The sequence below is a fragment of the Megalobrama amblycephala genome, linkage group LG9 (genome assembly GCF_018812025.1).
Source record: "Megalobrama amblycephala isolate DHTTF-2021 linkage group LG9, ASM1881202v1, whole genome shotgun sequence".
Classification (NCBI taxonomy): domain Eukaryota; kingdom Metazoa; phylum Chordata; class Actinopteri; order Cypriniformes; family Xenocyprididae; genus Megalobrama; species Megalobrama amblycephala.
In genome coordinates, this window is record NC_063052.1 from 28,455,557 (window position 1) to 28,468,915 (window position 13,359).

The window sequence follows — 13,359 nt, forward strand, 5'->3', positions numbered from 1 at the left end:
TAAGTCAACTACCTATTAGCTAACATTAAACATTACCTTTCTGCACAAAGCTGATATTTAATATGAAGCGCCAGCCCACAGCCTAAGCAAATGCCCCACTCTTCTCTACAATGGTAACCCAGTGAAATTTAAAACAGTCTAATAATTGCAATATAAGTGAACACTAAACACTATTAAACACTATCAAGCATCCTCCGTTTTCATCTTACTGTTACAGATCACTTGTCTTCCTGGACTCCATTTCCCAAGATCCTCCTGTTCTCCACACCTGCACTCACTTCCCTTGTCAGCTCCTCATCAGCACTCATCACCTGCACCTGGACTCTATTGTCAGCACTCCCCATATATTGCACTCACTCCCTTCACTCCTGGTCCGTTCTCTGTTTATGTTAAGTGTATGTTTGGTTACTCCTGCCTTGTTTATTAAAGAAGTGTTTATGATTGTGGAAATCCGCATCTGCCTCATCTCTGCACCAGCTACACGTAACAGAAGAACGGACCCAAAACAACCGGATTTCCACAAAGGAAAGATGGAGACTTTCCCTGGCTCCCTGGCTCGTGCTCCTCCTATGCCTCTCATCCATCTGTCTACCGGCGATCGTCTCATCTGGCTCTTGCAGGTTGGTCGTTCGCTGGAGAGGTATGTGGAGGAGTTCGTTGAGCTTGCTTATTTGTCTGACTGGCCTGAAGCATATTTGATATCCCTGTTTCTGGATGGATTGGATGACGACACTATCCGTTTTGATGAACCAGATTATCGTTTCTCCTTAAGCGAAACTATCAATTTAATTTTGTGTTTAAATGGCTCCAAATTCTTCGTGGACACGGTTCAGGATAAGTGTTGTCGTCCAGTCCATCCAGAAACACGGTTGGCCGGGCCAGTCAGTCAACCTCCGGCTTCCTCCGCATACCCCTCCAGCGAACTCCCTGCCTGCCCATGCTGGACCCACATTCCTCTACTGGGCCCAGTAAGCGGAGGAGGAGGAAGAAAGCGGCTCCAGTGTCTCCAGAGCCGGCTCCAGTGTCTCCAGAGCCCGCTCCAGTGTCTCCAGAGCCCGCTCCAGTGTCTCCAGAGCCCGCTCCAGTGTCTCCAGAGCCCGCTCCAGTGTCTCCAGAGCCCGCTCCAGTGTCTCCAGAGCCCGCTCCAGTGTCTCCAGAGCCCGCTCCAGTGTCTCCAGAGCCCGCTCCAGTGTCTCCAGAGCCCGCTCCAGTGTCTCCAGAGCCCGCTCCAGTGTCTCCAGAGCCCGCTCCAGTGTCTCCAGAGCCCGCTCCAGTGTCTCCAGAGCCCGCTCCAGTGTCTCCAGAGCCCGCTCCAGTGTCTCCAGAGCCCGCTCCAACCCTGTGCGAGCCACCAAGTGAGGTGGCCTGGCTTATAGACTTTTGGACAGAGCCAAGCCGCTCCAGCCTCCGCCGAGCAAGCCGCTCCAGCCTCCGCCGAGCAAGCCGCTCCAGCCTCCGCCGAGCAAGCCGCTCCAGCCTCCGCCGAGCAAGCCGCTCCAGCCTCCGCCGAGCAAGCCGCTCCAGCCTCCGCCGAGCAAGCCGCTCCAGCCTCCGCCGAGCAAGCCGCTCCAGCCTCCGCCGAGCAAGCCGCTCCAGCCTCCGCCGAGCAAGCCGCTCCAGCCTCCGCCGAGCAAGCCGCTCCAGCCTCCGCCGAGCAAGCCGCTCCAGCCTCCGCCGAGCAAGCCGCTCCAGCCTCCGCCGAGCCCGCCGCTCCAGCCTCCGCCGAGCCCGCCGCTCCAGCCTCCGCCGAGCCCGCCGCTCCAACCTCTCCGAGCCCTCAGCTCCAGCCGCTCCAACCCTCTCCGAGCCCTCAGCTCCAGCCGCTCCAACCCTCTCCGAGCCCTCAGCTCCAGCCGCTCCAACCCTCTCCGAGCCCTCAGCTCCAGCCGCCGCCGCCGAGCCCTCAGCTCCATGCTCCACCGCCCTAAGGCCCACTCCTGCCCACAGAAACAATCCCTTCCTCAGACTTTTAAAGTATCTCCTTAAATTCCCCATGTATTTTTTGGGGGGGGGCCTAGTACCTGTTCCGGTACCTGTGGGTGGGGAACTCCTAGGCGGGGGTTCTGAAGCGCCAGAGCCCACCAGGGCACCTGACCCGCCATGGCAGCCCGCTGCACCTGACCCGCCATGGCAGCCCGCTGCACCAGACCCGCCATGGCTGCCCACGGCTCCAGACCCACTCACTCCCTTCACTCCTGGTCCATTCTCTGTTTGTTAAGTGTATGTTTGGTTACTCCTGCCTTGTTTATTAAAGAAGTGTTTATGATTGTGGAAATCCGCATCTGCCTCATCTCTGCACCAGCTACACGTAACACTTACTGCAAAACACATAAAATAACCACATTTTTAATCACTTTCTCTCTTTATCCAGCCATATGCAATGCATGCTGGGAACTAACCAGCACCACCCATTTTCAGTTATTGGAACAAAATTCATTCATGTAATCCCAACACAAACAGATTAAGTAAACTTAAATACTAGATATATTTACATGGATTAAACATGATGAAATTAAGTAGGAATGTGTAGGAATTATGTTGCTTTAGCTCATTTTAGTAATTTGAACAAGCAGCAAAAATCATTTTTTTCAGTGCATAGTGTCTTTAAAAATCTTGTAAACCTGTATGACATTATTCAATGATTGTAGGAACATCAACTTTTTTTTCACCCCTAATATCAGTAAAACTCAACAAACAGAAAAGGCCTACCAATAAAGGTCAAAACTTGAAGAAGAACAACCATCACTGCAACACTCCACTGATCTGGCCTTTATGGCAAAGTGGCCAGAAGGAAGTACAAGACAGCTTGGAATTTGCAGGTTAGCCTATAACGGAACTTAAATGTAGTTGAAATCTTGCAGCATAATCTTGGTAAAAACAACCAGATTTAATGCAAATTCAGTTGAATTTCTACCCTGCACATTCCTCAATCATATGCACACAGCACACTACTTCACATATGTTCAGTGGTGACTCAACATAGTACCAAAAAAGCGAACAAAATGTCTTAAAATCACAAATATCAATGTATTCATTTAATATTATTTATTTTATTTTAAAGAGGCTATATGTCAGTCTCAATTGTATATGTAACCCCTTTAAAATAAAATGTTTATACACTACAGTTCAAATTTTGGGAGCGATATATTTTTTAAAAGAACTTTGAAAAGAAAAACAATCCTGTAAAAAATGACACTAATTTAATAAGTCATGTACATTTGTGGTCAGCACAAGTATAATGCCTTAGAACATCCTTGAGTACCACTCTATTCTCAAACACTTTTCTGATGAAAAAGCCAGGTGACAGAAAGCTGAATAAGCCAAGTACACACTGGAGTACAAGACTGAAATTAATCAGTGTATAACTCGTCTGTGACAAAAACAAAAACCTAACCTTTAAGATAAAGGTAGATAAAACTAATTTCACTTCTGCTGGTTACAGTAAAAAAAAAAAAGAAAAAAAAAAAGTTATTTTTAAAATTTGCATTAGTTTGCAAAAAAAAAAAAAAAAAAAAAAAAAAAAGTTTGTATATGACAAAGTTTGTATAAATTACCTCGAAGTTCCAATTAATCCCCTTTGAATTCCTGTAAATTTTTCTTAAGTGTCCAACTTGGAATATAGCCAAAATTCCTCAGCTTTAACGTCCCATTGAGAATGTCTGGAAATATTCTGCCCCTCTGCAAGCCTAGTGATGCAGCCTGGACTTATAAATCACACCATTTCATTGATTTGGAAGTTTTGAAGCTGCTTTGAGAAAATCTGTATTAAGCGCTATATAAATAAAGTTGACAACTTAATGTGTCCTAGGTGTGATCTGGCTGTTAAATGATCTCTCCTTGTTTGACTAAAGTTTTAGAATATCATGGTCTACCAAACCAGTTTTCTTATGGTAATGCAGCAGGTTTTAACAGTTCTTTCCACCTTACTCAAATAACAGAACAAATGGGAAAGCTAAATATACACACAAGAAGTGAATAACAAACAAGGCTGCCAGATCTCTCACCAGTCCTTGTTCTGCACTTTGTCCTCAAAATAATACTTTCAAAGTAAAATACAAACAAACAAACAACAATTTATTTATAATTAAATATAAGTTCAATAGCAATGTTGGATAAAATCTGCAAGGGGCTTGTCAATAGTATTTAACATTAAATATACAATTCAAGTTTGTTCAGTTATACATACTGTATTATGGATGTAATATTAATCTTTGTTTATTTACAGTTAAGATTAAGTAAAACATGCAATTCACACAAGTTATAAATACAAATATGTCAAAGATGTCTGAGACAAAGTTCCAAAGCATTATATTTTCAGAATAAATGAAAAAAAACAAAAACAAAAAAAACAAAAACAGTAGGGTATTTAATCAGTAACCCTACCTATTACCTAGAGGCTTATAATCTTTTTTTTTAAATAGTCTTTAGTTATCAAGCATTAGTGTTCAATAAGTCATCAGTTTAAAAAAAAAAAACGTTATTACCCATAATGGAAAGAGAGACATGCAAACTAAGACAAACTAATGAATGAATGAATGAATGAATGAATGAATGAGGCATTTACATAGTGCTTCATATGTACTACTGTACACCCAAAGCTCTTTACAATCATATCAGGCATCTCTCCTCTCCTCATCCATCACCATAATGATATTTAAAAGAGGAATGAGAACTATTGTTTTACTGTTTTAACACATTTGTATGCTATGTGAGTCAACAAAATGACTCCTGTTAATGATGTTCATAATGTTCCTCAAACAGAGAGATCCTCCAAAATCTGAACATGTTTAACAAGCAATCAAGTTTTATTTAAACATTTATAAGCACACCAACATAAAATGAACACCTGGAGGTGCACATATACACAACAAAATGTAGGCCTACAACTACAATTTTAGTACAATTTAGGACAAATGCAAATGCTTAAATGTGAATCATTATTCACTGACATATTGATTTAATGATAAAATCTCTTAATATTTGACCCGAAGAAATCAGAGATCATTTCAATTGTTTCAGAGATCATGTTCTTCCTCAGTATCTCAGTTACTTTAAAAATGTGACATCAGTTCCTTCCTTGAATGACAACATATCTGAAGCCTGTTGTTACGTCACGAGATGTATTCTGTTGCTGTTGTTTGTCTCTCCCTCTCTTCCTCTCCCCCTCTCTCTCATTCTCACAGGTTGCCTCGCCTTATGAACGTGTCGGTAGGGTGCACGGCGGTTGGCTGAGATTGAATTTTGCATGTTTTAAAAGTGATAGAGACGCCCATTTTCGTATGGGAGGAGGAGAGTGTATTTGGATGTGATTGTTGTTACGGCTAATATAGTAAATTTGGTGTGCTTTTGTAAATAGTCTTTCTTTCTTTCTTTCTTTCTTTCTTTCTTTCCTACTTTCTTTCTTTCTTTATTTATTTTGGCCTTGGCTCAACCCTAAAGCCAATTTGCTGTTTCTTTGTTTTGTGGTGATGTTGGTGTTGAACATAAAAATGAAAAAGGAGAGAATTCGAGCAGTATGTTATTTTCCCTGACCCTAAACTGGGGATGTAACACTTTATCTTTACAATAATGAAGATCTAATGAAGACATACTGTACAGACATCCAGCTCTGTGTGGAAAATATTCGGTTTACCTCCAGGCAACAGAACAATTTGTTTATTAGCTTTCACTTTATGTGCTTTCACTGTTACATGAAACTATTCTTTTTGTGGAGTAAAAGCAGCCTAGAGCTGAAAAAGACACAATTAATTAGACTTATTTGGAAAATAAACCTATTAAAAGTCATCAACTATAGATCTATCTAATCTATAGATTTAGATTGGAAATGAAAAGGAAAAACCTTTAATAAAGAGAAAAATAAAAAGAGACAGTTGATGTTGTACAAAATATTTTTAAGAATGTTGGGAATGATGACAGAACTTTCATTTTTGCGTAAACTATCCCTTTAAAACACAGGCTGTTTAAGTGAAACTGCGATTTACCAAGAAGTCCACGCCCATAAGTGAGTCGAAACAAATCTAACGTCAGAAGATTTACTGTTTATTCAACCTGACAACTGAACTGACGGCAGTGTTTTATCCTGAGAGATCCAAGGTAATTCTTTCTTCCAATTATTCTGGTGCTTAAAGTTATATAGATGCAAAGTCCACACCTTTCAGTGACAACTCACCTTTCTGAGATCAAAACAGGTCAATGGGATTTGTATAGATCCATTGAGAAAGTGTTTTTATGGGGTGGGGAGGAGTACTTGCAAGGGTAAATAAAGAACTGGTTGTTTCAATATACAGTGTTTCCTTTACTCTTTACTTTAAAAACTATGTCTATTAAGGGTAATATTTTATGTATTTTAAGGTCTGAGATGTGAGAACGGTGAAGATAGATTGCAAACAGTTTGCAGTTCAGTATTCACTTAGCTCAGTATCGCCGTCTAATCAGCCAGTATTGTCTGCATAACACTTCATCTATAACATGAGATTTTGATTAAATTTTGATTTTGGTAAAATGTTGCAACAACGTTTTTTTTTTTTTTTTTTAAATTAAGTTGTGTTAACTATTTTATGTCTGTAGTAAAAAAAAAAAAAAAAAAAAAAAAAAAAGTCTTGAATTGATTTTCTTTTGGTTTCGTTTCGTGTCAAAACTGGTCATGATCAAGAACAACATTTCTCAGTAGAGGCATTGAGAAAACACTGGGGGGCGCTGGAAGCAATATTTTTGGCATTAAGGCAAGTTTATACCAAAGATGTTTGGTGAGGCAAGCTGAAACTTGTAATTACTTGCAAAAGAATATGGCCTGCAACATTCTGTGTCTACTCTGGGTGCATCCGAGGACATTTCGAAGGGAATATTTCAAATTCATTTGTCCTGTTGTCAGAGGTGGCACAAGCGCATGGAGTAGAAAATGGCATCTGCATCAAGGGTAGACGGTATCACTGATTATAATGGACTGCTTTGCCTTTTTAATGATGATGATGATAATAATAATAATAATAATTATAATTATATTTATTAATAATAAAGGCCCATTATTTGATGGGGGCCGGTAAAGGGCGCTGGCCCTAAAAAGATTGAGAACCACTGATCTAGAGGAATCCAACACATGGTTTAGAAGCACACAGCAGTTGTGGGAGAAACAGCTATAACCTATCAAACAACATTGGTGTCAAACACATACACTAACAAATAATCAAAAGAAAAGCAATATGTTTGGAGTTGTACTTAGGCTTCTAAATGTTGTGCTTTCCTTGAAATTTACACTCAAATTTGTATTCTTGGGTGTGTCATAAAACAAAGCTCCTATACCTTCCATCACTCTTTGTTTTGGCAGGGAAATAAGTGGAAGATTTCTCACTGGTCTGTGAGAGCAGATCTGTCAATGGATACTCAGTCCATAAATTTCATTACATGGAATGTTAATGGACTTAAAGAAAAAAAAGATCACAAATTTCAAGAACTACAAAATGCTGATGTTGTTTTTTTACAAGAGACGCACATTGGAGAAGGAGACGGACATATTATAGAAGACCTAAAAAAGGAGTGGGATGTTTTCTACACAAAGTATACCTCCTCTAGCAAGGGAACAGCCATACTAGTGAAGAAAAGACTAGATTTCAAATGTATAAGTGATGAAAAAGATAACTGTGGAGCTTATGTTGTGTTGAAATGTATACTGGAAGGTCAGCTGTACACACTGGTTAGTGTTTATAACCATCATACTGATGTAAAAACCCTTGATAAACTTTCAAGGTACCTTCAGTCAATGACCACAGGGCTGCTGGTGATTGGTGGAGATTTCAACATGGTTCTCAATCCATTTATCGACAAAGACAATTCAAAAAAGGTGACAGACAGGCCAATCCACAGAAAGCTGCGCTGTTGTGTGAAGAAGTTCATAAAATCTCTTCAGTTAGTTGATGTCTGGAGAAGAAAGAACCCGGTAAAGCAGGATTATACATTCCAAAGTCAGGTTGCGTCCAGGCTGGATTACTTCTTTGTTCCAGAAGAATGTATGTGGCGTGTCAGAAGTTGTGAAATCAGAGACTCAGAGATGCGTGATCATCGTTCTCTGTCCTTGGAGATCAACAATGTTCCCACAATGCTTTTTCAGAAAGATCCCCATATACACGAATGGTGGAATCTAAAAAAGGATCTTTTGACAGATGAGACGGGTTCATCACTGGGTGAAGAAAGCTCACATGCAGTCAGTGAGGTTGACATTGTGTCAGCTGTACATTCTCTTCAAGTGTCAGACACACCGAGACCAGATGGCATTCCAGTTTCCTTCTATAAAGACAACATTCAGGATCTAATTCCATACATAAAGACACTCTATGACAGAATCCACAGAGGTGCTTTCAACTGCTCTGAGACACACTTTAATGAAACTGTGAAAAGTCCACATGATGATAGTCAACACTTTTTTAATGTTGACTACCTCATTATCGCAACTATTCTGGCAAGACGTCTAGAGGATTTCTTGGAGTCTCGGTCAAAGCAGAAAATACCAAAAGTTTCAGCTTCTGTCATGATCACTTCTAAAACACTCTGCACTCAGATACATTTGTCTTGTATTAAGAAAGAGATAGAAGAGCAAAAACGCACAAACCCAAATCTGTATCAGGATTTCCTCATTGTGAAAAACCTTCTCAGGGATGCAGCAGATGTAGATAATGAATCTGTAGATGTTTCAGATGAGAGAGACAAACTGCTGGATCAGGGCTGCCCTTTGACCTCAGTTATCATAACCCTGGCTCTCAAATGTTTTGTTTCTGTATTAGCTGAACATTTAAAAATAAAAAATGATATTCAGGTTTTCAGAGAAAGCGTTATAGTTTGCATCCAACCTGAGGACCTTGAGGATGTAATGACAGCTGTGAAGAGCAGAGATGATGTATACACTGTAAAAAAAATCCTGTTGTTCCTACGGAAAAATACCGGCAGCTGTGGTTACCAGAATAATATTGTAAAAATGACATCAAACCGTAAACATACTTACGGAGTTACATGTGAATTTTACATTTTAAATATGTATATTTAACATTGGATTTCAGTACACTGTAAAAAAAATCCCAGTAAAATTTACGGTAAAATAACGTATTTCATTAACTGATATAATGTTAATTTACCAACCTAATGAAGTACTAATATCTGTTTTGTACCTTTATAATACACTGACAGTCACCAAACACAGTGGTGATAAGAGTCACATGATGAATCAAAGTTCATCACAAGCAGCTTTTCCACAAGCTGAGAAGGACAATACTAATATATAGAAGGTGCACACAGTGTCATTCACACACACACTAAACACCATCATGGTAACATGCATGAAATTTTAAAAATGCAATAAACATTAATTTAACAACATTAGATGTAACATAAAACCCTAATGTACATAACTGATTAGAAAAAAATGAGAAAAACTAAGAAGAAACAGTTATTTCAACGAAAATATATAAAATGTGAAGTGTCACGCAGGGAATTGTGGGAATGTCAATTTACGTTTTTTCACTGTAAATTTTACAATGAATTGTTATTTTTCACTTTCAAAAACTGTGAATTTAACGGTATTTTACCGTAAAATTACATTAAATGTACCGTTAGATCTATTACAGTTATTCACCGTATATAGTATGGAAACTTTCTGTAAACCAATTAACAGTTTTTCACCGCAGCATTTTTACAGTCTTTTACTGTTAAAATCACGGTAATTTTTTACAGTGTATGACACTGTGGTATTATTCAGAGGAAATGTTAGTGATGAACAATTAAGGTGCTTGGAAAATGAGTCTGAGGCAGAAACAGAAACAAATGTGAATAACACAGAGGAAGAAGCACAAGACAAATGCTTAAAAATGGGTAGAGGCAATAGGGAGTGTGAAGAGTGTGATTTATTGTCTATAATGAATGAGGAAGAAGATATTTCAATGGAGAGTAATGGAAGGTGAGGCTCATGAAGATGACCAAGATCTCATTTGCTGATTTGTTATACTGCATTCAATACAGAAATTTTGCTTGTGCCAAATTGTGTGCCAATGAGGGAATTAACCTAGACATCTACTGATTAAACAACACAAGGCTAGCCTAGCTAATGGGAAAATAATCCCTGTGATTTTAAGATGATTTGATCAGTGGACTTTCCAATTTATTATGAAATATTTATTTTTCAACCAGGGATAAATATCCTGTCTTGTTTTTTCTTCTTCTCTTTTTTTTTTTTTTTACTAGGCAGATCATGTATGCAGTTGTTACCTTGCAAGACTCAGATGAGGTGATGGTGGCACCATCTAGTTGGGTGAGCGCTGACAAGAAACAATGTTTCTGGCCCCCATTCAAATCAACAGAGAAGTTCATGGAAGCGGTTCAGAAAAAATGTAAACCTGAAACAGGAGGGAAACCATGGGAGAAATTGAATATTAGCTTTCACAGAGAACATGGTAACAATTACAATTTCAAAATAAATGTTTAAATTTAGGTACCTTTACAATTATTTTGTACCATTAGGTTTTTAAATAATAAAATAAAATATGTATCTTATTGCAGGCACTTTTGAAAAGGCAATAGATGGGCAAAAAGAAATTAAAGAACAGAAAGAACGGTAGCAAAAACATAAACATTTTGTTTACAATAAAAAAATTGTTCAAAAGATTTGATCCATGAAAATGTGAAATAAAAATGCATTGTTTACTTTCAAATAAAGGTCATTTCTATTATCCACTGGATTCATTGGAACACTAAAAAGACAAAAACATGAAACTTTACAACCGCTTCTTCCTGTACCACCTGCATCTACTTCCAGAATGTCAGCTGATGGTGAGTCAACTTCTTTTGTCAGAATCAGTTGGAAAAGTGTGTTGTTTTTTTCTCTTCTGTACTTACAGTAAAAAAAAATTCTACACAACAGATAAGGAGGAGATCCTCTGTATGCTGAGAGACATCAAGAGTACGGTTCAGGAAAACTCTTCTATGTTAAAGAAACTACTGAAAGACAATACTGTTTCTGAAGCCCCCAGCAGTACCAGCTTGCCCTCTAAAAAATTCAAACCAAACCTCAATCTGCCTCTTAGAACCTTTGAAGATGTGGACAGGATTGAAAGAGAGTTAAAAAATGCAACAGCACGCAAAAAATATGTGAGTCAATACAGCGTTTATAACAATTTAAAGGGATACTATGATCAATATCACAAAATAAACTTTACTGGAAATGTCCAAAAGACGTTTATTTTCAATAATGACAGACTGACTGTACAATGCCCTACTTGTTCCATGACTATTTACCAAACAATTAGAAAGAAAATATTGATTGGAGTCAAAATGTTTATTATCTTACTTTCTTAAATCTTCTAAGAGCAATAGCCCAGGCAGACAACAGTATAGTGGTCCGTATACAAAATATTTGACCATTCAATGCCATGATTGACCAGTTAGAATCATATATTGCAGAGATTTATAATAATAAATAATTTCCACTATTTTCTTTACAGGTAAAATATTTGTCAGGGCTTGGAGGTTTTGGGGCCAAGGATGTGATTAAGAATATTATGCAGCAAGTCCTAGCAGATGATCTGGCTAAAGAGTTCAACTGGCAGGGGAGAGGAGAGAAAAGACCCTTCTCTCAGCTTATTTTAACAGATGTAATACGAGGTAAACTCACTGCTGCATGAACACACCCTACATACTTAAAATGTTTGTTTTATTTATATTATGTCTGCATTTGTCTTCACTTTCAAATCAAAATTTCAATGGACTAAACTTAAAGCATATTTAAAGACCTCCAGTTTGACCAATTTGTCCCTAACAGGCCTGTTCAGTATGGACAAAATAATTTTAATGGGGATTGTGATTGCAATATTATTAGCAATTTTGGCAATTGTTTTCCCTTACATGCTATGTTCAAAATTGTATTTTAGTGTACAAGAACATATTTTACAATAAAATATAATAGTATTAACAGCTTGATAAATAAACTGTAATATCATGCATCTAAAATACAGTACTAGATAACTGTAATAAATAAAGATAACTAATACAGTACTAGTATAAAATCAAGATTACCAAAATAAATGCTTGTGTAACGCTGAGTTAACTGAGATAGGATCCATGTGCAGCATTATTAACAGAGAAACTCGTAGAACAAACAGGTAAGGGTCAATCATCGACGGCAGGTATAAACAGGGCAAACCAGAGATGTAATCGTAAACCAGGCAGTAGATCAGGGCAGGCAGCAAACAGTATAAACGCAATCCAGACAGACAGGTCACAGTAATAAAAGCAGGTAGCAGAGAATGAAGTCTGTGAGAAGAATCAGTACTCAGGTGATGGTGCCCTCTGGTGCTGATCGGAGGGAGCCACAGAGGCTGGATTTGTGACAGCTTGAGTATTTCCAATTCATTTATCAAGTTTCTATTTTCAGAGGCTGCACTGAAAAGAAATGTAATCGGGGGTGACTGTGAAGCAGAAATTAAAAAATATCTGAGTTACCTAGCTGATCGACTCACTCGGAAAAGACAAAGAGAACAAGCAGGTGGGTGATGATAGATAGTAGTATGTCAATGCACTCATGGGACAATTTTTTTTTAAAATACAGATAGACTCCTGACATTATGTCCAGGAATTTCCTTTGTTATTTGATTTTAAGTTAACTTCCACTTAAAAATAAATCATTCAAAATCTGATGCTTATATGAAATACAGTATGCTCAGTGTTTAGCTGTTTACTCTGAACCATATCTGCATATTGCACTTTTTTTTTTTTTCCAAAAGACATTTTAAAACACCAATCAAATGGCTGGGAAAGTGTAATGTATTTACTTGAGCAATGCATGCTGTAGGGTGATCTTCTCATCCTCTATAGAAACCACCTAGTTTATTTATCGTTTTTATATCTTGTATACATACTTCTTCACTGCAGGTCTTGGGCCTGAGAACTTTAATGTGGCTTCTTCTGCACTGATGGACAACCAGCCAAAGACAGGAGTACATTGGGTGAACCTTTTGGATGACTTTTAGTTTTTGATCATGAATCCCTCAGCTTTTATCTAACTGGGAATATATATATATATATATATATATATATATATATATATATATATATTGAAAAATGTGTACTGTCATATTACTGCAAAAACTTCACTTTCTTAAAACTAAAACACAAAAATCTAAATGTATACATCTTTTGGCTATTTTTATATTAGAATGTTTGTTAAAATAAAATGACCTCATTTAAAATAAACCAGTATTACAGATTATTTCTCCTCTGCCAATGCTTTTCTTTCTTTCTTTCTTTCTTTCTTTCTTTCTTTCTTTCTTTCTTTCTTACAGTATATGTACACAATAAGTGCACTGTATCAAATGATTAATTTAA

The 13,359-nt window shown here is 38.1% G+C and overlaps 1 protein-coding gene across 2 annotated transcripts; it reads left to right on the plus strand.

Annotated features, from left to right (window-relative positions):
• The first annotated feature begins 5,962 nt into the window (after positions 1 to 5,962).
• LOC125275513 lies at positions 5,963 to 13,214 on the plus strand. Of its 2 annotated transcripts, XM_048202509.1 has the most exons (9): positions 5,963 to 6,093; positions 10,225 to 10,433; positions 10,540 to 10,594; positions 10,697 to 10,809; positions 10,901 to 11,127; positions 11,481 to 11,640; positions 12,410 to 12,520; positions 12,907 to 13,043; positions 13,074 to 13,214. In XM_048202509.1, exons 2-8 carry the CDS (start codon positions 10,232 to 10,234, stop codon positions 13,002 to 13,004), a joined length of 966 nt encoding a protein of 321 aa, XP_048058466.1. In that variant the 5' UTR covers positions 5,963 to 6,093; positions 10,225 to 10,231; the 3' UTR covers positions 13,005 to 13,043; positions 13,074 to 13,214. The 2 variants fall into 2 exon arrangements, with proteins under 2 accessions (XP_048058466.1, XP_048058465.1); XM_048202508.1 differs by lacking the exon at positions 13,074 to 13,214 and having other exon boundaries at positions 12,907 to 13,059.
• Positions 13,215 to 13,359: the final 145 nt, after the last annotated feature.

Bases quoted from the DNA above. Each gene is read 5' to 3' on its own strand.
- LOC125275513 (XM_048202509.1), top strand. From the start codon at position 10,232: ATGTATGCAGTTGTTACCTTGCAAGACTCAGATGAGGTGATGGTGGCA. The intron at 10,434-10,539 runs GTAACAATTACA...ATCTTATTGCAG, and splicing joins TAGCTTTCACAGAGAACATG to GCACTTTTGAAAAGGCAATA. The intron at 10,595-10,696 runs GTAGCAAAAACA...TTTCAAATAAAG, and splicing joins ATTAAAGAACAGAAAGAACG to GTCATTTCTATTATCCACTG.